Source organism: Anomalospiza imberbis, chromosome 5 (assembly GCF_031753505.1).
Source record: "Anomalospiza imberbis isolate Cuckoo-Finch-1a 21T00152 chromosome 5, ASM3175350v1, whole genome shotgun sequence".
Lineage (NCBI taxonomy): Eukaryota > Metazoa > Chordata > Aves > Passeriformes > Viduidae > Anomalospiza > Anomalospiza imberbis.
In genome coordinates, this window is record NC_089685.1 from 37680788 (window position 1) to 37706305 (window position 25518).

General features: G+C 37.8%; 1 protein-coding gene across 14 annotated transcripts in view; it reads left to right on the forward strand.

The window, feature by feature from the left end:
- Positions 1–25518, forward strand: part of NAV3 (neuron navigator 3) — a 515975-nt gene that overhangs the window by 441746 nt on the left and 48711 nt on the right. For 10 of the 14 annotated variants that reach the window (XM_068190278.1, XM_068190277.1, XM_068190279.1 and 7 more), the window contains 6 exons: positions 7337–7475; positions 10682–10958; positions 13043–13748; positions 15306–15794; positions 22512–22553; positions 24894–25054. In XM_068190278.1, the coding sequence (XP_068046379.1) occupies positions 7337–7475; positions 10682–10958; positions 13043–13748; positions 15306–15794; positions 22512–22553; positions 24894–25054 (1814 nt within the window). The remainder of the gene's footprint in view (positions 1–7336; positions 7476–10681; positions 10959–13042; positions 13749–15305; positions 15795–22511; positions 22554–24893; positions 25055–25518) is intronic. The other 4 variants (XM_068190282.1, XM_068190276.1, XM_068190284.1 and 1 more) reach the window with 4 other exon arrangements.

Sequence of the window (25518 nt, forward strand, 5' to 3'; positions counted from 1 at the left end):
GACCTCAAAGTAATTTAGGATTAAGGCTTCAGCAGTCGCCTTGTTTCGGTGTGACAGGTGATGTATTACAATTGCTGAAGAAAAAGCACTGAAGTATGAGTCCATCTGGCTATGTTTTCATTTAGCTATGAGCATAGAATAGCTATAGGGAAATTTATGGCTCCTGCAAATTTCTAGTTTGATTCCTGGCCTGGGCTTTGGCTCTCGCAGTCTGTGGAATTAAGGAAAGTATTGATTTTACAAACTCTGTGCCCTCTTGAATCTGTCTGTGAAGGGTCAGCGTAGCTGTTTCAAGAATAATGAGCAGCTGAGATCACAGTAGAAGATTTAAAAAGGATTAATTCATGTTGAATTGAACTTTGAAGGAGAAATTTTGCCAGCTGATATATTGGCATGTTAGTGAGGAGTTGCTTTAAGTAAAACTGTCCAATTATTTTCTTATCTCTTCCTCTTAATGAGCTAAGATGACATTTCTGTTCTCAAAAGTCAATTATGGAAGTAGCTATAAAATCTTTCTATTCAGCTGAATCCTGCGTTACTCTCCTGAAACATGACCTGAAATATAGTTGCCAGAGAAGAGTTCATGGCAGCAGCCCAGAATGCTTTTAATATTTGCTTCACTGGTGTGCTGTAGAGAAGTAATGACCACCTGCATGGAATGTATTGTGCAGGCTGATTTTTGCATTTTGTTCCCTGTTTTATGGATTTTATATGTGTAGAAGTAGCTTAAACACTGTCTTCCCTTGCAGGCCTTAACTTGTGTGAGTAAAGTAAAGCTGTACTGAGTTCAAACTCAGTATATATATATACTGTGGGCATATAATTAAAGTCCTTTATTTTGCTGATACCTCTCCAGTCTTTTCTGCTCACCCTTTGGATGTAACTGCCTTTGTTTGTTGATTACCTAGGGGATTAAATGCCAACCTTTTATTTCCTAACTCACATATAATGTAGATGCCTTGCACATCACTGACACCAAATGTCTTACACCCCAGGTAGCTGTTCACTTCACAGACACTTAAATCTAGGGATTTTGTATTTTTAGAACACTGTAATTTAAATAGGTATCCAGTGTAACTGAGGATGTCCAAGTCCTATCCACTGCTATAGACTACTGTACTAGCATCTTATTTGGCAAACATGGAAGTCTGCTATACTAATCAAAGTAATTCCTGGTGTTTCTCATATATCTGCTGTTTTTATGAAAAATTGTGTAGTGACATCCAGAGGCTCTAAGAAAGGGACAGGGAGACTTGCATCCTCTATGGATTCATTGACATAAAACAATAAGCTGTGTGCAGGCAAAGAAAGGGGTAACACCTTACTGCTCACCATTGATCTGCTCTTAGTATGGATTTGTAGATCCTCAAACATTCAGAAGTCGATTTCAGTTTAGCTCTGAATGCTACTCTTGTGTCATGATCTCAGTTGTCTTATTGGTCCTCTAAGACCATTCCCCCCAGCAGGAGAAGCACGACCGTGCATGTACCTGCCATGGCAATGAGGGATTTAGAAGTGTTTAAAAGGGCTTCACAGTTTGAAAGCTCAAAGTTACTATAAAAAGCAAGTAAAGGTTGTTTCGCTAAATGTGTTCAGATTCCTTGAATCACAAACCCATACGAAAGTCCCTGGGGGTATGTGAGTTCCACTGGCATTAGCAAGAATGTGACTAAAGGTTTCTCATCCTAATCAATTATGTGTGTGTCTACTGCTGTGGTCTAAAGCTCTTCAGATGCAGTACTAAACATGTGACAAATACAGTGCTACTTTTCATTCAGCTACAAACTTCCCCAGAGAGAACAGTTACTCTGATTAAGTGAATAATTTAAGAGGAAATATTTTGGTTTTGTTTTCTAGAGCTGTATGTTTGAAAGCTGTAGCTCCTTCTTCTGCTTGCAAAAACGGGTAATGAACCAAAGAAACAATGCAAGCAACTTGTCAAATTGTGCAAGGACTGGATACCTTGAAGGAACCATAATTTTCTAGCGTTCATGATAGAACATTGGAGTCTTGCTGTGTCTGATGATCTTCTTGTGAAAATCTTTATTTGCATACTTAGGCACTTTGGCTGGAGGTGGTCTTGGAAATAAATGAAGTATGCCAATGTTGAAACAAATTCCAGGCAGCAACCCAGCTTAACAGTATGATGAACTTCAATAAGCTGGCAAGTTTAAGGGCTTGTAGGAAAATGCTGAAAGTAGAAACAGGAAGGGTTAGGTGAAACAACGATCATGTGTAAGTGCTCTGTCATGTCTTGTCTGCAACTAGACTGCTTTGATTTTCTGAAATAAGTACTTTGAAAGGAGATTATTTTAGGTGTCCACAGAACTAATGCAGGTTGTTGATACCACTTCCTCTTCAGAATTCATTGCTCTCCTAATCCAGTGCATTTTTATTTTCAGGCATCATGCAAAAATCTAGAAAAATGTCTTGCATATTATCTGCGGGTCCTCATTATGTAGGCTACAGTCAAATTGTATCTTTGCCCTAAAGGTCTATTGCTTGCCTGCCTGATGTATGAAATAATGTCTTATTTTGTATAAAATATTCCTTATTTGGTTCATATACTTAAGTGTGTGAACTCAAAAAAAAAAGTCCCAGATACTTGTGGAAAGCAAATGAAGACGTTCCATGAGCACAGCTGAGAACAATTTATCTTTCAGTTTTAGGATACTTGTTGGAATGTGTTTGTAATCTTTGTTCAGCTCTACATACTGATTTTAAGCACCATACTTTGCCTTCAGACGCCTTGCTATTTCCAGAACATTATGTGGTAGGGAGGTCAATGAGGGGATTATTTGAGGAGATCTTATCAGTACTAGCACACAGTAATGAAAGTGAGACAAAGAGTGATAATGGAGACTAACCACCTGTGTGGATAGCAAATTGTGGATTTCTCAGATTTAGGGAGTATTTGGTATGGTCAAGGAGGTGAAACGTTGCTTGAAGCATTTGGAGCAATTTGTGAAGAGCTGGGATGTGTACAATATTCACAGCCATCTTTGCCAGTTACTGACAATGTCTTGCATCAAAACAGGCAAGAATTGCTCAGATTTGAAAAATGCAGGTTAGAATTAGGGGATGAGCTTTAGCTAGTGCAAAATTGTCTCATTGGCATAACTAGTACATCAAAGGGAAACATAGATCTAAGCAGAAAGCATACTGTCAAAGTTACTGCAAAGAGTCTGGGCAAAGTCAGAGGTCATGGAGTATGTTTTTGGATGAAAGCTGTAACACAGTGGCCATCATTTTAACCATTTGTGCATGTATTTGTCTCCGTTTTACAGATGTAAAGCTGAGGTACAGCAATAGTAAGACCAAAAAAGAGATGCTGGGTTTTGTCATGCAATTTGAGGTGATAGTAACCTAAATTTTAAGGTATCCCCGCAGCAAAATCTAGGTTCAAAGGACATATTTCCATGCATTACATCTTTGCAAGTCAAATGCAAATCACTAAAGTAAATTAGAAGCTCTTTATTGGTGTCCAATTTATTTTAAAATGTTTGTTAAAGCAGTCACCTTGCAGATTGCAGGGAGTCTGATACACCAGGGTCTTCAATCATGCTTCATATAGTCCCTTTTGTTAGAGAACTGTCAACTTCTTTGAATGAAGATAGAAGGCATCTTTCCTTAATGCTAAATTCAGATTCATCCCTAAAGCAGACCTCTTACAAGCACTAAATTAATTAAGCATTTTTAGAGAAAAAAAATGTGATTGTGTTATCAAACACAGTAGTTTTATATGCATTCACAATGAGAGCAGTGACTACTGGGCTGTTTGCTTGTTCTCTGTTTGCTGATTTGAACCCAGACAAAGCAGAATTAGCTGAGCTGCTGAAAATAAAAATCTATTAGGTACATGCAAGCAATGATTTTGAAGGCACTTATGAATTTTCCAGATTTAAGAAGATTTCTCTTAGGAATAGCAAAATTCATATCCTTAATGAGAAGATTATGTCTTGCTGAATATCAAGGTTCTTTTCCAGATCCTCTTGGGATCCAGGGGTTTGTCAGAGAAAAAGTTTCCAGAACTTGTCAAAAAAATGCACATTTCTCTTAGCTTCAGTCTCTCAGATAGGTGAACACCATTTGCTGACATTTTCTTCTAAAGAAATCAGCCTGAGTCTGACACCAAGAAAAACGTAGCAAATTCTGTCAACATTATAAGTAGTTAAAATGTGTTATTTAACAGCAAAGTGGTGTAATGCATTAATGAGCAGCAGTGCTAACCTGACCTGTTACAGACTCTGTAGAATGTGTGAAAAAGAGAAAAGTAAATGAAAAATAAAATAAAAAAATGAAAGATGAATCTCAGCCAGTATACTAAAATATAAATTAATATTGTTTTGATGAAGGGTAGGAGGAAAAAGAACTAAAATTAGAGTTTGCTGCTGACTCCCACAAATAGATTTTCAATCTCGAAATGATGCACAATAATTTTATATTTTTGTCATGACTTTAGTAGTTTAAAGGATACATTAATATGAATAATCAAGAATTTTTTTACAAATTATAAGCAAGGCATTTTCATTATCAAAAATATACTTTCTGATAGCAGCTCTACTATATTGATTTGGGGAAAGAGGTCTGTAAAAGTAGAAACAGTAAATACTGAAATACAAAAACTTAACTGCACGAGCAAGTTAAAACAACTCTGGGTAATACAATAAAATACGTTAAAACAAGTCTTCATTGCCAAAGGGGTAGCTGATATTGTCTGTTCTGTTGGAGGTTTTGGGTTTTACCATGTCTTTTCAAAAGGCTGGTATAAAACATTGTGTCAAGTAGGCATCAGTTTATGGAACAGTTCTTAGAATATGCCAGAAAGAAAGTGGGTTCCAATATTCCTGGTTTTTGTAGGCATACTGAATATCGTCAGAAATTTTGGTGTATGAGAGCCCCCACATTTATGAAGCATCTCAAGCACATATCATAAGAGGAAAAAAATCCACGCAAATAGAGTGATGATTCTGAAAGGTCAGTAGTAGAAGTGTCAGAATGATCTTCTATACAGCTTACAAGATGGCCATGAGTGTTCCCCAAACCCACTAATAATCCACTGGTGATTGAGGTGTGAGTGTGAAACACCACAGAGAAGCCATAAAAGAAAGCATGATCACAGTAATATTTGCCTGAAAACTTCAGCTGTAGGGAACGTAGTTATATTTTGTGAATCAGCTGAACTATCCCAGAATTTATAAAATGTAAATTCTCTTACAGAGAAAAATGAGCACAAAATGAAGTATGAAAAATTAAAGTAGAGTATAATAACAAAGGGACATGGGGAAAGAGGATGAAATTTTATCCCTAGGGTCTTTGGTAGACTCAGAAAACTGATGGTCAAATATTATTTGTCATTAATGTCATATGTTAAAAGCTCATGTTCCTTCTGGAAGTATCTAATATATATCCTTTTGGATTTGGTTTATGATTTTTTTTTCTCTTTTTTAAAGAGCAGCTTTTAATGAGGTAATACTGCCTTTTCTACAACTTAATCATATTTATATTATTTATTTATATCCATCCCTAAGGTTCTCAGTCTTAACATTGTTCTAAATGTATATTCCCATGTGGTACACAGAGTTTTATTATAGTGGTTTTTTATCATCAGTGAAATTATGCATCACCTTAGAAGTAAAAACACAGAAGGCCTAAATCACTAGTGCTTCAGAGATGGTTCTTAGATGGATGTGGACAGATTATTATGTATGACATTATAATTTCATTATTAAATCATTCATGTGTTTTTATCACCTGGAAATGTAGCAGAAGACATTTATTTGTAGTCATTGTACTCAGTGGTGGAAAGTGCAGCACTGTAATAAACTCTTGCCCTCTGAAATATGTTTATCTTGTCACTGAGCTGGCTTACTAATGTGATTTTCTACCTTTTGCAAAAGAAAGGTAATGCTTGCTGCAGTTGCTATGATACAAGACTAGTGCATTGAACTTTCTGGTGCATCAGCACACATTTTGTTCCATGCAGTTCCCTGTCACTGCTGCTGTCTCCCAAAACTCTAAATGTAAAATAAGGACTCACAGATATTTTTCTTGTTTGCTCTGAATGACTAGTAGCAATAGTAGTGAGCTTTAATTTAACTAGGGGATTGAATTGCATTTTTTTTCTAAAAATCGTCTTATCAGGCTACAGCAAAACAAGGACAAAGTGCGCTCTCTTGTGTTGGGGACTTTATCAGCATGTGTAAACACCTAGCTTAGTCTTGCTAGAAGTTATATATCTAGAAGAGGCTTTATCAACCCTCTCCCCTCTAAGAGAGGAAAAGACAAAAAGAGGCATCTTCAGCGGACAGTTTATCCCACAAGCCTGAGACATTTTAAGCCAGGATGAATTACCTCCTGAAGGAGGCTGCTTTTTTAATACTTGTTAGAGAGGACACCTAGATAACTTAAATGAGATACCGAACTTTTATATACCTAAAATTATAAGAGATTAGTCCCATTGAAAGTGATAAGGTGAATTTTTTCAAACTTTTGGCCTGTGAATAATCCAAAACAAAATTAACAGATGGAGATGTGGCAAAGTACTGGAAGTATAATGCTGTATATAGCAATAAAATAAAAGTCAAAATGTAATGCCATAGAGAAGCAATTCTGTAGAGAAAAGTCTGAGAAATACATCTCAACCTCATTTCCATGCAAAAGGCTTTTGTGAGAGTTGGTAATGACATTTCTGTAAGAGCAGCCTCTCTCTCATTTGCATCCTTTGCCTCAGTCTCCCAAAGCAAAACAGGCTGTGTTTCTTCAGAGATGTATAATGTATTATCTGTCAGCTCCAGTGACTGTCTTCTCAGGGATCCCTATTTTGATGACATTGCACCAGCTAGACAGATACTGAAGACACAAAAATAAAACTTTAGAAAATACTGGCTTCTTGCTGACACTGGATTAGTCTGCAGAAAAGATACTCCTTTTATTTTTATGTAGTCTGGCAATTCATCAGGTCTTCTCTAAGATATTAATAATTTTTTTACTAGTGATATCAGGTAAGCTTAATGGATTTCCCTGCCAGTGTACTGAATGTAATTGCAATTGCAATGAAGCATGAAGCAAACTATTTTAATGACTTATACTTAGTCCTGATGGTAATTTTTTAAGGATACCTGCATCTTTCATTAACTGAACAAGCAACCACTTGACTGCAAGTGAATAATTAATTTAAAAGTCTGAAGAACAATATTCATTGTACCTTAAGAAACATTACTGAAAAGTTTCTGGTAAATCACTTGAAAAATAAGTAATCACATCTATTGATTTTGAGATGCCTTCTGCCTATTGAGACACAGTATGTAAAGTAGATGTGCTCCTTTCTCTGCAGCTGGGATGATAGCAGCTCGGTTAGCAGTGGCCTCAGTGACACGCTTGACAACCTCAGCACAGATGACTTGAATACCACCTCATCTGTCAGCTCTTACTCCAACATAACAGCCTCTTCAAGGAAGAACACTCATGCCCAGGTGAGTAGCTTTGCTGCCATTTGTTGCAGGATAGAAAAAGTTTGGTATCAATGCCTCTAAACGAATGAGGTATTCATATCTTACAGAATCCTCTATTACACCTGAATGCAAGAAGCCATAGACTCCATTGACCCAGCCTTGGGCTGTGAGCTGACATTCCAAATTCCCTGCTCCCAGGGTATGTGTCACTGCTGAAGGTGCTGGCTGGTGAGACCCAGCTCTGCCCACCCTGGGGGAGCCCCCACTGGTCCCAGCCCCTGCTGCACCCTAACACAAAACAAACACAGTATGATTGGATCTGTGATCATGGATTTCTACTCACTTCAGCTCATTTGGAGTATTTCTTTCAACAGATAACACAATAAAAAATAATTTATTTTTTGCTTTTTATGAGCTGAAACACATTAGGGAAGAAATATACAGGCTGTACTGTCCTTTCAATTGGCAGAGATTGTCTTCTCCCCACTTAGATCCAGGGATAAAAGTGTCAATGCAAGGTGACAATGCACAGTGTCAAAATAGAGTTCTTAATATCATACAGGCACAAACTATATACATCATACATATATGTGTGTGAGTCTGTGTATGTAAAGCTCTTGTGGCAGGTATCCAAGCATTTTTTCCCAGCTCCCCTTAAAATTGCAAGTGATAGAGAAGTCAATGCAGAATCCTTGCAGGACTTGGTTCCCTCCAAAAAAGAAATAAAACCAGGAAAGTTTGTCTCAATAGGAAAGTATTTTCTGCCGTGTCATCTCCTGTTCACTAGCAGGGAACTTTGAGACTGAACACTCAGCACAGGGGAAGAGCGGCTGCCTCCAGCGATTTGATGTCAAGTATGCAGGACACACGACTGACACTTCTGATTCCATTTAAACTCCTGCAGGCAGCCAGTGTCTGCAATTCAGAGGTCTGTTTTGTCGATGTAGATTTCAGCAGACTCTGCAAGCAGGAGAAAAACACATATTTGTAATTTTCCCCAGACAATAGGGAAATATGGTTACTCTTGGAATGAAAATTACTTTAATCTCCAGCAGGACAGATACCAGACTAATGCTGTATTCACGCAAAGGTAGTCACTGAAATGCCAATATTCTTCAGCCCTTATTATTGTCTTTCCCACTCCATCAGGGACTTCCATGGTTGCTAACTGGGGATCAGCCTCTTCCCTTTCACATCAACAATGATGGCCAGTTAGTTCTGGCTTACTTGTTCCACTGCATAGTCATCAGGATTGGGAAAACTCAGGCTAACTTTGTGGGTTTTTTTTTTTTTTTTTTTTGGTCCATCTGGATTATCTCATGTTCTAGCTGCTCTATAATAAGCCTCTGTTTTATTTGCAAATTGTTCAGCAATAGACAGAAATGCAGTGCATGTTCAAATTTTACTTTCTTTCCAGAGTTTCTTTATATTATGAAGACTAGGAAAATACCTTTATCAGGTATGCCTTTACCAGGCACATTAAGCAGAACTCACTGTATTCCATGCTAGCTGGCAATCTCAGTCAAAAGTTGGGATGAACAGAATACTCATTTTGCCAGCTATTTTTCAGATCTTAGATATACTGCAACACAGACTTTATCTGTCTTTTTAAGTGATTGGAGCAGTAAGGACTGAATATAGACTGAGACAGAAATTGCATATTTTTTGTGTTTTCTTAATACAAGAATTATAATGGTGAAGAGAGGCTTTTAGAAAGTGTTGTACTACTTTTTTTTTTTCTTACATTAAGCAGTTTGCTTTAAAAATGTATGACTATGGTTACAGTCATTCATTTATGGTAAAAGGTCTGTGAGCATGTTGTTACAAGTTACACACATTGTAACAATAACTTCAATGAAAACTTGCTTTTGAAGGACCCTGCAATATTTTTGTAGATATTTGCTTGGGTTTCTTCCCATTAATCCTTACCCATAATCTTTGCTAGTATGTCCAAAGCATATACATAATTATGAAAATGTAGAGAACTTTTGCCTTTTGTACACCTCAGCTGACAAATATGTAAACAGGAACTGATTATTCTGTCAGTCATGTAATCAGTATTAATCCTCCTTATGGCAGCAGTGCCTAGGAAACAGCCACAGAGGGGTCTTTGTGGGGAAGGAGCTGTGACAGCACAGGATATTAAATATCCTGTCCCTCATTGAGAACCATTTTGCAGCCCCTCTCAGGCTGGTGATACCTGAGAGCAGCACCATATTTTTGCTGTTAAAGAGGGGCAGAGGCAAGCAGGAGTGGTGAGAGGGTGATGTGCAGATAAGGCTTCAGACTGAGGTCAGGAGGCTGCAGAAAAACACAGAAGGAAGGGTTACACCAAACAGCCTGTCAGCACAAAGAACACCAGTCTTGTCAAACACAGTGGGTAGGGTCAGTCCCTGTTTCTATTTAAGCCACTTTCACAGCTTCTACATTGTCTTCTTGGACTGCTCCTTCAGCACTCCCTTATCAGCATGCCTCAGGGAAAGCAGATGCCACAGGGTGGGTTAGGTCCTCACTGGAGCATCCTCCACATGGGTCTCAGTTTCAGAGGGAGCATGAGCCCAGCTGGTTGCCTTCACACCACAGATGAGTAGTGCTGGCAGAGGCCTCTCTGCTGGTCTGTTGGCTGATATAGCTAGAGAGAGTTTCTTGTTGGAAACAATTCATTTCTGTGGAAACAGACCAGTATAAAAGCCATCAGCTGTAGCACAAATATTTTTGGGGAAGATGCTGTCCTTGCTCACTGGTGGCACAATATACTCTGTTCTGCTGGAAAAATATTTCTAATCCAGTCACTGGAAGTCTTGGCTAGGAAAAGGCAAGAAGCCAGACTGAGGTAATTTTAGTAGTATATTCAGGAATTTGCTCACCCAAGCTTTTAGTAAAACCTCTCAGCACAGTGATTCGCTTCTGAAATTCAGACTGAATTGAGGAACATTAGGGTATCACCACTGATTATTAGAGTGAATTGCGATTCAATTTATTATAGTTTATCTGTAAAGGAAAGGGATTAAATATTTTGCAAATAAAAGAAAGAGAAATTCCATCCCCAAATGGCTATATTTTGTATGTTTTTAAACTTTTGGAATTAGGATGATAATGTTTTAGAAGGAAAGTTTCTGTGGCCCTTGCTGCAAATAGACCAAATTCTCCTCCCCTACTATGACTTAAGAAATCAGCAAATTCTGGAGATGTTGGGACTGACCATTTCTCATGCAAATCTCTTGTAGCTGAAGACAGACTCAGAGAAGCGCTCAGTTACAGACAGTGAAACTTGGGGCAGCACTGAAGAGCTGAAGAAGCCAGAGGAAGACTTTGACAGCAGCGTAGACAGCAGTGGCAAGTGGAAGGGCCTTCCCTCGGGGCTGTCTGAAGAGTCAGAGAAGGGGGGGCAGAAAACATCTCTGTCTGTATCACAGACCGGATCTTGGAGGAGAGGCATGACTGCACAAGTAGGAGCAACTCAGTCCAGGCACAAAGCAGGAACAAGTGCACTCAAGACCCCAGGTAGGAAACTTCGGTAGTTCAGATTACAGTGGTCTTAAAATAATTGATGGATGTTATATATGTATACATACTATATGCCTATTGTTCTCTCCTCCCATAAATGACTGCAAGCTCAGATTGTAATATTATAATAACTTTTTCATTTCTGTAACTGTTAGTTTGCTGCATGCATAGTAGTAATTTATTAAGAACACATGGGTGCATCTGTAACAAAAACTGTGATTGCATTTTGTTGTGCTGTCATCTGTGTATGTCAGCATCTGTTAATTCTTAGACGTATTTTTGGACTCATCTGTGCCTTACCCTTATTCTCTAGAAAAACTTACCTTTGATAATTCAACTTATGCATAGAAATGGCCAAATATTAGAAGCGGAGTCAAAAAGATTTAATATTAAAAGGCAGGAACTCTAAATGATATTTTTAGTTATTTCTGAACTAAAGCTGGATTATCACATTCCACATACTATGAGTACTCTACAGATCACTATTAAGCGATAATTTTTTTTTTTTTAATATATTTTTACACACTTTCAGTGCTAAATGCCCTCTTACCTAATTTTGGAAGACTTCTTAGAAGTAGTAACCACTTCTGCAATCTAGTATTGAAGCAAAAAATCCAAAGCTGGTGAAAGAGATAATTATTAAAACCATCTAATCCTAATCCATCATTTTACTAAGGAACTGTGTATCCTCAGTGGAACATTTTCTGGATCTTTTTCATATCCTGAAAAAACAGTGCTAGTTAACCCCTAGTTGCAAAGGCATCTAACAAAGATCTCAGAATAAATTCCTACCCTTTGTGAATGCCTTTTGTTTCTTTGCAATTTGGAACTGCCAAACATTGATTAGTCTCTGGTCCATGAGATCCCTGAGGAGCACTGCCGCGGTGATCACATGGATACAGGAACTGTACCACTCTAATAGCAATTAAAAATGGAGATACTAAAAGGTTTGCTGCACACCAAGCTAAGATTTCCAGATCTGTTCTGTGACCAGGCAGCCACTGTGCAACACAGAATTGAGGCCTTAACTGCTAATGAGCTGCATGTTTGCTGGGTCAGAGTCAGATTTGTAACGTGGCATGTGCATCTGTTTGTGTAGCATAAAATAAAATAAAAAACTGGCTAAAAACATGAGTGGAATTAGTTCTGCTTTGCAGGTGTTACTCTTTATTACATTTAATTTCTTAAGAGAAATTAGGTCATCCACCTCCAAAGCTTCCATAATTACTTCAAGAGTAAGCTAAACAATTTGGTATGTTTTAGGAGTTATTAGTGGTATACAGTAGATGCTTAGAGATAAATTAGAATTGAAATGGCAATTTTTATGGATTTGTAAAACAGGAAGAGGGTACTTTCTGGTATAGCAGAACATCTTACTTTATCGTTTCTGCATATTACAATAAGGTTTTATAAATATACCTTATATAGTCACTAGCCCACACAGGACTGAAGAAAACCTCTCAAAAAAATCAGAATCTTGAGAAGTCATCAAGGATACAACAAAGACTAATTAACTTGTGTAATTGATATTGTTACAGATCAAGACAATTCATTCCATAACATAATCTCTCCCTGGTAATTTTGTGTAACTAAAACCAGAACAAACTTAGTCATACGCTAAAAAGATGTAATCAATGAAAACCAAAAAACTCTATAAGTACCACTTATTTCTACACACATAATTGATGTCATACTTCAGGAGATGTTTATTACATGTAATGTTTTATTTTCAAGGATTATTTCTTTCATGTAGAAATACTGTTAACAGAAAAAAAATTAGTCAAAATTTCTTATAGTTCGTTCAAGATAATCTTCTACAACTACATTTTCCACCTATATATGAAAGTTCTGGAAGTTTTCACAGGAATTCCAAGCTTTAAATGCTTTAGGCTTACCTGTAATGTGTCATACCTTCTACAGATAGCTGATGGGAGACTAAAGACCATACTGGTCTGTTTCTTTAGGGGAATTCTGTTTGTGTATTTTTTTATTTTGAAAGCATAATCATACAGTGTTGAAGTTAGATATTTAGACATTGCAGCTTAAACACAAGTGACCTTTTCAAATACACTTTTACTTAGGAAAAACCGATGATGCAAAAGCTTCAGAAAAAGTGAAAACTCCCCTGAAAGGAGCCTCCATACAGCGATCTCCATCAGATGCAGGAAAAAGCAGTGGTGATGAAGGGAAAAAGCCTCCTTCTGGCATTGGGAGATCAACTGCTACAGGGTCATTTGGATTCAAGAAGTCTGGGTTGGGATCTTCTACCATAATCACCACAAGTGGAGCGACCATCACAAGCGGGTCAGCAACGCTAGGAAAAATGCCAAAATCTTCAGCCATCAGTGGGAAGTCCAATGCAGGGAGGAAGACGAGCTTAGACGGTTCCCAAAACCAGGATGACGGCGTCTTGCATGTGGGTTCAAAGACAACTCTGCAGTACCGGAGTCTGCCTCGCCCATCAAAATCCAGCGGCAGTGGGATCCCTGGCCGGGGCGGCCACCGCTCCAGCACCAGCAGCATCGACTCCAACGTGAGCAGCAAGTCTGCAGGTGCTGCTGTCACCAAACTGCGAGAGCCAAGCAAGATCGGGTCCGGGAGATCCAGCCCTGTCACCGTCAACCAGACAGACAAGGAAAAAGAGAAAGTGGCCGTGTCAGATTCTGAAAGCGTCTCGCTGTCCAGCTCCCCTAAATCCAGCCCAACTTCCACAAGCGCCTCTGGCACACCAGGACTTAGACAGCCAGGATCCAAATACCCAGATATTGCTTCCCCCACGTTTCGAAGGTTAGTGCATTTCTGTGATTCCTTAAAGTTGCAATTTATAAAGCAGGGATTTTCAATATGTTGAAGTACTGTGCAAAAAGCCTTTTCAGGGAATATTTTGCCACAAACAAGTCAAGTATAGGAAAATAAAAGGGCAGTATTTTTTTCATACAACACGATGATTTCTTTGAGATTTGAAGACCTTCCCAGACCTGAAATGGCTGCTCCTTGAGGTTTAAGTATTTTAGGTAAATGCTCATAACCATACATGCTCATAACCATAGTTTGACGCTTAGAAGGTGGACTCACTGATCCTTATGGGTCCCTTCCTACTCAAGATATTCTATGATTTGAAGTTCAGCCACATGTGCAGTTTCTTCTCAATACAGTGGTAAACCCCCAAAGGGAAGAAGGACAGTATGTTCAGGCACATTCTCTTAATAGAACAGGCATTGCCGTGTTCTGGATGGAGAACTGAAGAGCTCTAAATTGTAAAGAGTTTTGCTTTCACATTGTTGGCAGCTCCAGCTACAAACACTTCATTATCTTAGCAGCTTTGTTACATTTTTCGACACGAGCATTGGCAAGGCTGAATTTCAATTGTAAATGCTGTATTGTAACATTTCTGGAAGTATAAATCCGGATGAGTGCTCCATGAATTGGGATGGAGCCCTTTCACTGCTGGAGAAAAAGCCAATAGTGCCCTCTTGTGCCTACTTACCAAAACAGCATCTCCAGGCAGCTGGGGAGCTGCAGCTTTGTTTTGTGGGCTTGGTAAAATGTAAAACGGATTCTTATGTTATTCGGCATGCTTACTTTATATCATGATAAGTTTTGCATTTATTTACCTTTAGTTTATAAGCTGTACATTAACTGCAGCTTAAAATATTTCCAGAAATACATTAAAACATCACATGACCTTTTAGTTCAAATTTTAGAGGGGTTGCAGTTTATTTTTTCATCATCACTATAGAGTTTTCATATCTAAAATTGCTGTAAGATGTTATGTGACATGCAGTTTTATCATTCCTGCCCTTGGAGACAAACTGAGCCCATTTAGCCGTGGTGCATTTATTCTGTCTGAGTGGTTACTACATGACTGATGACCACATGACCATCTGTGCAAAAAAACAGCGAGAGGGGGATTTTGCACAAATACTTAGATGTTTATTAAACTATGGAGGATTTTGCAAGTATTTGTTGCAATCATTTAAGCAGTTTTCGGAAGCGAGGAGTTTAAAAGCTAATGACTTGGGAATGCTTAATTACTGAATTTGGGTGAAAGTGTAATCTGTTAATGAATTAATAAGACAAAAATGTGATGTTTTACCTCTCTCTGGGAGGGGCTGTGCAAAGAGCACATCTGAATAGGAGTGAATAAGAGCGGTTACTAAAGAAACAAACCATGATTATTGTAATATGGTTAACTGAATTTAAATTTGCGCTGCGATTGATCAACTAGGTAGGCGTGATTTTTGTAGCAGTAATTAAAAATGTGTAGTTTGGCTCTTAGGATGTTGCGCCATGAATGTTTAATGCGGCTATCAGTTTCTCTAAAGCTATTTGTTTTACATTTAGGTTGTTTGGTGCCAAGGCAAGTGGTAAAGCTGCCTCTGCACCCAGTACTGAAGGTGTGAAACCCACATCGGCAATGCCCAGCCCTAGTACCACATTGGCACGGCAAGGCAGCCTGGAATCGCCATCCTCGGGCACAGGCAGCATGGGCAGTGCAGGTGGGCAAAGTGGTAGCAGCAGCCCCCTCTTCAGTAAACCTTCGGACTTAAATGCAGATGTTGTAAGCTTAAGTCACTCCCTGGCTTCCAGTCCTGCCTCAGTGCACTCTTTTACATCAGGTGGTCTTGTGTGGGCTGCAAACCTGAGCAGCTCTTCAGCGGGCAGTAAGGACACACCAAGTTACCAGTCCATGACTAGCCTTCACACCAGTTCCGAGTCTATTGACCTCCCTCTTAGCCATCATGGCTCTCTCTCTGGACTGACAACAAGCACTCAGGAGGTTCAGAGCCTGCTCATGAGGACTGGAAGCGTCAGATCTACTCTTTCGGAAAGGTGAGCTTGCCTATAGATATAGTGACCACGAAATAAGTGAGAGGCAAAAGGACAGGAGCAAAAAAAATAAGCCCTCCACCTGTTTTGCTAAAGGGACACTGTTTAATTAGCAGCTTAGTCCTTTATGTAATAAAAGGAAGGAAGAAAAGAGAGCTGAAAGGCATTGTAATGTGGAATCAAATGCCTTTTAAGGTTTTACAAGCACTTTTTCTATCTTGAGAATTTTTTTGAGTTCCCTTGTTCTGGAGAGAAAAGGGGGAAAATTGTCTAACTAAAGGCAAGTGTAAACAGCCAAGAGGCACATAATGATTCCTGCAGCAGGATTCACCTGCTGTCCCAGCATTTGGCAGTTCCAAAGCAAGCAAATCTCCAGCTGTGGTACCCCCACTTTTCTCTTCCCGTTAGCTCAAAGCACAGGCAGAGTTAGTGTGTCCTGGTCTTCAGCTGACCAGTCTTGCCTTAAAATACTCAGTCTTACAAGTTTCTTCTTACATGGTAAGCATTACACAGATCCTTACTGACCTGCAGCTTCACTGGCAGGGAGAGAGAGTTTACAAGATGAGATCCTTGCTATATGGTCAGTCCTGGCAAGTGCCCAGAACAGACAAAGAAATGCAAGAAAATGTTTTTCTGTTTCCTCTATTAAAGATTTTTTTGATATGCAGATGTTTTACCATTTAAATTACATTATAAAAGGTGCAACCAGCCTGGCATAGTTGAACCAAGATTTTTTTCTTTTTTCTTTTTTCTTTTTTCTTTTTTCTTTTTTCTTTTTTCTTTTTTCTTTTTTCTTTTTTCTTTTTTCTTTTTTCTTTTTTCTTTTTTCTTTTTTCTTTTTTCTTTTTTCTTTTTTCTTTTTTCTTTTTTTTTCTTTTTCTTATTTTTTTTTCTTTTTTTGTGATATATTTACTTGGCTTTTGCAGGAGAGAAGAAAATAATTTTTGCTAGGCACTAAGTAAGTTCTGCTTCCCATTAAAATTTTTGGGATTTGACAGTGAAACTCTGATCTCACATGTGGACTGTAAAATCAATATTAAATATTTCATTAGCCTTTTATTCAAAAAATAAAATTTTACTGAATCAGTCAAATCTATTTTAAACTTATTTAGGTTTTTAACATCACAAACATTTTAAGTAGAAAAGACCTTTAACGTACAACGTCAAGTTTTTTCACCCTTTTTATAAACTCAGAGATTGTTTGATACCCGTCCTTTGCATAGAAGGAATTCACTTTCAGTAAGCCAGCATAAAAAAAAAAAACTCATAATCAAAACCTTGAGAAACCTAGATGGAAACTTTTCATAGATATAATTTTCTTATGTTACATTCATGAGTATTACTATATCAACCAAAAATCACACCTCTTACTAATATAATTACAAATTATATTACTGTTACATACTAATATATCATTTTAATAATTATAAAGCATATATATGTACTGATATAGCCTACACTAACAATACCTAGTATTGTTAACAGTGCAGTAGTTATAAATACACTGATAACAGAACAATTTGTAGTTTGCACTGTGCCTTTAATTTTTTAAATAGGAATTTGTGTACTATGAACTGAATGTGACAATATTTCTTAAAAGGTTAGTTATTAATAATAAGCTTACAAAATCCTTCACTGCCACATATATGGATGGTGAGGTCAATAGAATGATGTGGACGAGTATGAATTCATGCCAAAAATTATACTGATATGCAGGATCTTAAACATCACATTTCAAAAATTAATGCCTTGGCAGAAGTTTCTGAGCAACCCCTGCTGCTAATACTTTATGTATTTGTTCAGTGACTTAATTTCAGTGGTTCCAAATATTTTGCTGTTGGCGGTATTTTTAAGTTTCAGATTAGTCCATATGGGGATATTATGATTGAGTCCAGAGAGAGCCATTGTTCATGTTGATCTAGCCTCAAAACAAATATGGGTACATAGAGTAAATGGTGTCATTTCTTGAATTATAGCCCCAACAGGGTTTTTGCAGTTCAATTTTTCTGAAAGGTCTGATACAAGTGCTGAGTTTCTAAACTCCTTTTATACATTAAAACTTACTCATAGCAAAGTATTTTTTCACAACAAAGGCATTGATTTGCAATGTTGGAGACAGATATGTTTGGCAGCACATTATGTCCTTTTTTCTTCATAATCTCATATTTTAAATGCCTTTGATTATACTAATTATAGCATGGCGTAGCATAAAAAATTATCTGCAAGGAGATTTATCTGCAAGGAGATTTTTCTTTTTCTTCAGTCACCCTAGAGCTTACAAAAGGTTGAATCAGCAGTCCTTATAATCAGATGTACTGATATAATGTAGAGACAAAATCAGAAAGACCAAAGTGCACAATGAGGTACAACTAGCAAGCAACATAAAATCTATGCAGGGAAAATGCAGGAAAAACTGAAAGGAGAGAGATAATGATAGATTATATAAATGAATATGGATTTGTTTCATTGAATCATTAGCTGTAATTTGATGGATAAATATCAGTAAAGGCAAGCGTACTAACAGGAAATGAAAAGGTTGAAGATATCTTCAGTTTACTGGTCCTAATGAACTTTGCATTTCCCTGTTTCAGACAGAGCCTGAAAACCCTGCAGTCATTAGAATTGAAGAAAAGTTTTTAAAGGGTCTGTGCTGAGGAAAGAGGGAGGAGGAGAGCTGGGATAGAGGGCAAGGTGATTATGGGAAGGCCAGTTTGCCTAGAAAAATACAGCAGACATTAAACAAAATAGGTTAAGTAACAGATAACATGGGATTAGCTATTAACAGCCTTTTAAATAATAAAGACTAATTTAATTCATTTGCAGGAAAACATACTATCTGAATAGTGGGGAAATAGTAAATGCAATAAAAATCCTGAATTTGCTAAATCTTCAAGTGCTTCAAGTGCTATTCCTTTGCTCTCATAAGCAAATGGGGAAAATAAAAAGGCTAGTTGGTAAAGAGTTACTGAAGATGAGTGACCAAAGGCTTATAAGTCTGAAGGGATATAACAGGGCAGGATATATTTGCATAGATACAAAATGGAAAATAGTGATGCTTTCTTGCAGAACATGTGTACAGAGTTGTAGTGCCATGCTGGGACAAGGCATTTTGAAAATGAAAATATTGCACATAGGTTTTAGAAAGTAGTTATCCCATTATACTTTCTCTCGTTAAGGCTTTAACTTGAGACTTTGGAATGTCAAGTTTTAGAAAATAACAGCTGGAAAGAACACAGAAAATGAGAACAAAACCTCAGGGTACATCTATGTTTTCTGTGAAGGAAAGTAGCCCTTGACTACCTCCAAAAAAAGTCACCTTTCTTGGAGACAGCAAACATGCAAGGTCTCTCCTATATTTGCCCACCTATCCCTCCAGGGATGATCAGATGTTGCCCACAGTTTTCAGGCTGCCCACTAAGTGATGGTATGGCATCAAAGCAGAGCTGCCTGGCAACTCCTGGAGTGAAGTGTCAAAGTTTACTCTAGCCAAACTCTGCATCATTCAATGAGATTGTGTTGCATTGTAACAACCAGTAAAAGCAAGCAAAGCATTTTCTTTTTCAGAAGGAAGGCAAATTTTGCATCTCTCTTAGGCCTGTTTTTGGTTTTTCACATATTTGGTTGGTTTAGCAATATTTAGAAAAGTCTAATTCTGTTGTCATAGCAGTGTAGCTCCCTATATGGGAGGACACTTGTATTTTACCTTACAGCAATTTAGAGGGATTAAAATAATCGTGCAGGTATTTATACTCTAAAATAAAGACGTCTTCTGGGGTTAACTGAAAATATTACTGCTTTAGTTGTAAAAATTTCTAGGTGCACACATCACCAGTAGATCTTTCAAACCCTTAATTGCTGGTGAGCATTGCAAATTTTTAACTTTCTTCTGCTTAATCCGAAGGACACAGCAAGGAAGGCATAAAAATGCAGAAATATAGAAATAAACAGTGGTCTGATCAGCAGTAACAGCTACATTTTAAGATTAGCAGAGTGGAAGTGTTTTTTAGTTACATGACTGGCTTTCTCTAGTTTGCTTTAAAAGAATGTTTAGTCTTGAATGCTATGAAAGTGCATTGAAATCCACTTAAGCCCTTCAAGATTTTCAATTATTTTAAATTATCATAATTGATAGTTGTGGTTTTAAGGTGTGAAACAGTGCATCATGTATCAGATTTTCTTATATGCCTAGCCTTTGTAGAAACTAATTTGTAAGACCCATATCAGCTTGGCCCAGCCTGTCATGGAGCTCTCTAGATGTTTTTTAGCTTGCAATAATTTGTTTTATTTCCTAGCAGCTCTGAAAGGGTTAGATGTAGCTCAAGGATATACTATTACGGCCCTTTGCCAAGATAACCTCATCACCAAGGGCAGGTAGGAAAATGAGGAAATTAAGGCTTCCTGTAATCTCCCTCATAGAATTTGCACTCAGTTTCAGCACCGTAAAATAAAAAAGAATGAGATACAGTGGGTTTGACAACTTCAGCCTATGTCTTCATTCATTTTTTTGCAAGATTGCTTCTTCCAGTTTACATAGCAAAGGAAAATATCAGGAATATTACATTCTCATTCTCACTTTATATTGGTCTTTGTCCATGTATGCATTGCTTCTTTCAGGAAAGGACTGTCTTTATTATCATTATCAACTTTAGAGATATGAGGTAAATTAAGTTCTATTTACCAAAAGTCCAATTTCTGTGGAAGCAATGAACCCAGCTTTTGGTGGATGAATGATTTCAGATATTAAAAAGATAAGGGCAGTTATTGATCTCAAGTTACATGAAGTTAATAGTTACATGAAACCATGCTTAATGGTTTCATACAATTATCTGAAATCCAGGAACATCTTTGTAAGCTTTATTATTTTAAAAACATACAATGAGCATTTGGTACACTCACTTAAATGCAGTTGCAATAACTCCATGTTTATGTTGAGGAATATTCATCCCTATTTCATTTGATCATCTGAATTCAAAAGATTTTTGGAAAATCCTACGGTCACTCTTAACCTACTTATATGACTGGCATACCTTTTGGCTTGTGGATTGGTTTAAAGGAGCACTGACTCCTTTATTTTTAGATAATGTGCTATAGATTATTTTGAAATACATATACCTCCAAGTTAAAATAATATTGGAAAATACATTGTTCATTTTGACTTTTAAGTGTTTGCATAAGAAACTGGTGTTATGATCATGTTTATTCATCTTGAAATTTAGAGGTGCATAAAGGTAAATAAAGGAACATCAAGGCCCCATTTTTCTGTGAAGAAAAAAATAGTGACTCATTCATTCAAATTCATGTTTTCTTTTTGCCAGCCATTCTAGGTCCTGTTATATATGTTGGGAGCAAAATGCTGAAAATACAGTCCTCTGTCTGATATGGGACTACTCTCACATGGACCATGATAACTGGGCCTGTGCTGAAATACTGCTATTTTTCTCCTTCCATTTGTTTTCTCCAAATGCAGAGCAAGGCCCTTTATTAAACTAGTAAAATTGTCTGTAAAATCTCCTGGTGGTAAGAGTAGTTTGTTTCCATTTGCCCAAGCCCTGACCATGATAACTGGGCCTGTGCTGAAATACTGCTATTTTTCTCCTTCCATTTGTTTTCTCCAAATGCAGAGCAAGGCCCTTTATTAAACTAGTAAAATTGTCTGTAAAATCTCCTGGTGGTAAGAGTAGTTTGTTTCCATTTGCCCAAGCCCTGATAGTAATGCATTGTCCATGCCAACAGTGTTTTCACTGCCTTTATCTACTAGGATCAAGGATACATGACAGTAGGACTCCCATCACCCACAGCACAATAGGAAACAGCTTTCTTTAATAAGGGTATTTCTTGGGTAGCAAGGGTCCTAAGTTACTGCTGCTCTCAGAGGTGTGATTATGATATGTAATACAGAAGCTTTCAAAAGCCATTTTGTCATTTAATCCATATGATGACATTAAGCTATGTTCTAAAGGGAGAAAACTTTGCAACATTTACTTGATGATAACTAGTTCCAACCACAACGACCAGAGACCAATTTACCAAGACTTTATGATGAAATGCTGAAATGACACTTGGAAGGAGGGCTAGTGGGTGCTTTTTTAGTGATGTGGTTTAAATGAGGAAAACTGCACACATAAATTCTGGGTAATCTGCCACTCTGGCAGTTTGTGTGCAGGAAAATGGAACAACATTACTCTGGTGCCACTTTTCATTGTCCCTACCATCACCCTGCTATGTGAGCCTCTCAACAACACAAAGCCAAGTGTCTGAATCTTAAGGACATATTTCTACACACGGAGCTGTCGTTTGGCTTCTGGCAAGGCCATGCTGCCTCTTAGCAGGTGCCACAACCTTTATTTCTTTTGGAAATCTATTGCCTTATCATAGGCAACTGTGAAAAATAAAGATTCATACTGTGACCATATGATTTTCATACAGATTGCAGAGCAAAGCTGTAGAAAGGTTAGAAATCGTAAAGAAGCACTTCTTTCTGACTCGGACAGTCTCCAAATTACTATTGACCCAGCCCAGAGCATGTCTAGATGAAAAATGAATGTGCAGCAGTCCATATCCTACTGTTCCCTTCAATGAGTAAAGGATTTATCATGAAAGTTATATTAAAAGGCATTAAATGACCTTCTATTATGCACACAAACCTAGAGCTTTAAAATTTGTAATTCTGAACAGTCCTGTTTACTGTATGTCCTTAGGGATTTTTTTTTGTTTTAACAGCATGCAGCTTGACAGAAATACACTACCCAAAAAGGGATTAAGGTATATATATATTTTTTGAGCATGACTGCTGCTTCTCTATTTTCCTGTAACCTTTTTCTATGCTGCCTTTATTTTTCTTTCTCCTTTTATTGATCCTGTTTACAACAGAGTTCTTGGAATTTCGATTCAAACCAGAAAATGTAAATTTTAACAATGGACTTTTTCTTTCCATGTCTGCCTAAGGAATAAATCTTCTTTCAAGATATACCATGGAAAGTAAATACTCTTAGGGATCATTATGCAATGAATCTTAAAAGGCATTGAATCCTGGAGAGCTAAAAGAGACAGATCAAGATATTTATGCAATTCAATAGGACTAATTATTGAAAACATGGAGAAAAACAAGGTTTTAGAGATGGATCTGACTTTGGACTCACGCAAACACTCATGCAATTTGAACTGGAGAGCTATTAAAGGATAGGGCTAGAAAATACTAATTTTGCTATCCAAGGTTTCTAAGTATAAAATGCATGCTGCTCCATACAGTTTTCTTGGTGCTTATTCAGCAATACATAGAGCTCAACTTTGCTACTAACTCTTCACTAAATTCTGTCTTCATCACAGAAAACAGAATTTATCCACCTTCTTCTCTCCTCTATGGTGAAAGGAGTGGATCATTAGGTAACTTGGCTGGTCTCATGAGGCACGGAAGCCCATCTCCCCAGTCCAGGAAAAATATTTGGCAAGAAAGGATATATGTGCATGCACACAGACACTGCAGCTTTCCAGTAACTGAAATTACACCATTATATCTCATGAGTTATGAATAAATATTTATTGAATTTTAAGATAATGCTTAACTATTCACTATAATGCACCTTTTGACCTTTTACACTAGCTGTTCCTTAATAAGAATTTCTCAAAATTTCTGTCATCGCAAAACAATCACTTTGGATTTGGAGAGAATGGAAAAGGTGGAAGACATTAAAGGCATAATGGGGACCCTGTGAGGATACAATGGGATGATCAGAGTTTGTGGATGTTCAGCTGTAATGGTGGCTGAAAGCTGAAAGTGAATTTGAGTGGGAAAAGTGCTTATAGGCATATAAGAATGATCAGTTAGCCTAGGAAAAAAAAATCAGTTTGATTTAACATGCAGAGATCCCAGTCCAAAACTCAGATCCTGAATTCTAATTTTGCCATCTTTCCAATCTGATAACCACTCAGTAACTCTGTGCTCTACCACAATTATAGGCAAAGATCATAGCTGTATTTTTGAAGGAGAAAGGAAGTAAATATTTAATAAGGACAAGATGTTTTACTGCTGTAAAATTTCATACAAAAACCCAAGCACAACCCAAGAACTTTTATGTTCATTTAATCTTCTCTCTAAGCAGAAACATTTGTGCCTCACAAGCCTGTGGCCAGAATATCAAAAGCCCTTTCTGCTCTGCTGTTTTGGGGAACATTGACAGCTCTTGACAGTAGCAAATAAGGTGTTCATTTCTCAGCAGGATATTGTCTGAATGAAGCATTTCATTCAGAATTGCAGACATTGCTGAAAACAAATCTCTTGATTAAGACCCACGCTGTCTGCACATTTTAATATTTAACCACTACCAGAATTGCCCTTCTTCCAGCTCAGCCAAGGCTGGACCAGTGAGTTACCAGTTCTCCCTCTTGGCCCACATGTCACACTGCACTTGTTTTATTGGTTTACCATAGGAAGCAGTTGATTAACTATTTGACTGCCAAACTTCTTCCTTCCAGAGAGCTTGTTTCTGCTAATTGTTTATTTTTCCTGTCCCTTTCCCTCCCCTCAGTTTGGGGCAGGACACAACGTCAGGTAGCATTCAGAGCGGCAGACCACGTGCATATGGCCATATGTAGCTGTCATTACCAATGCAAACTCCTTTTTCAGAGTTGTTGATCTGTTTCACTCTTGTCGTCTAGTCAATTGCCCACATGATGTGTGACAGATGTCATTTTGTAAGTGGCTACTAACGTTCCTTGGCTTCTATTCTGCCCATTCCCCATCCTAACCATACAGCTTCCAAGCTTTTGCATCAACCTGTTCACTTCCTGTAGCTTTGAAGTCCTTTTCTGTCAGGTCAGTTGTCTGTCTGCTATAGTTTATCATCCTGTCTCTTCAAAAGAAGGGAATGCTGTTTTGGGGAGGGGGATGAAGAGTATGGGGGTGTTCAAGTCCTGTATGTTTTCGGTGTAACCCAATGGTAAATTCTACCTAGTTAAAATCTTTGGTGATAATAATTTGACTGGACTTGATGTTTTCCTAGGGATTTGTTCTATATAACTGGTGAAGGGTATTTATGTGACAGCTGTTACTTTCTAAGACATCACCTTGTCATTGTCTTGAGCATGTCAGCTGTGGTTTTTCAGATATACACCATCATCCCGGCAGACAAGTCAGGAGGAAGGCAAGGAATGGCTACGCTCCCACTCAACCGGAGGCCTGCAAGACACTGGCAGTCAGTCCCCACTTGTTTCTCCTTCAGCTATGTCTTCATCTGCAGCTGGAAAATATCACTTTTCCAACCTGGGTAAATGCTGTTTCCCTTCACTGTTTCTCCCCCTCTGCAATAGAACCATAAAATTCAGCTGTACATATTTCTCAGTCTGCCAGACAAGGTAGTTTATTTTTAACATCTTCATCACCATATTGTTGTACCTCACTAATGAGAGGAAACTCATGGTACTGTTAATGAAGGAGGCCAGGGTACCACCTATTTTGCGCAGAGAAAAAAAAGCACAGATTCTTTATGACTTGACCAAGGAGATAAATTTTGCAGGAGAGCTGGAAATTAGCTTCTGGTTCAAAGCTATTAATCTTTTAGGTTTCACCATTAGTAGTGTTCTTTCCCATGATATTAGTGAATTTCAGAAACTAAACATTGCATTTTTCCTACATACAAGTTTGTTTTGAAATAGACCTTTTCAATGTGTTTCAGTAGCTGGACCTGGCTATAACTGCACTGGGCCCAATCCAAACCTAACCTTGAATGCA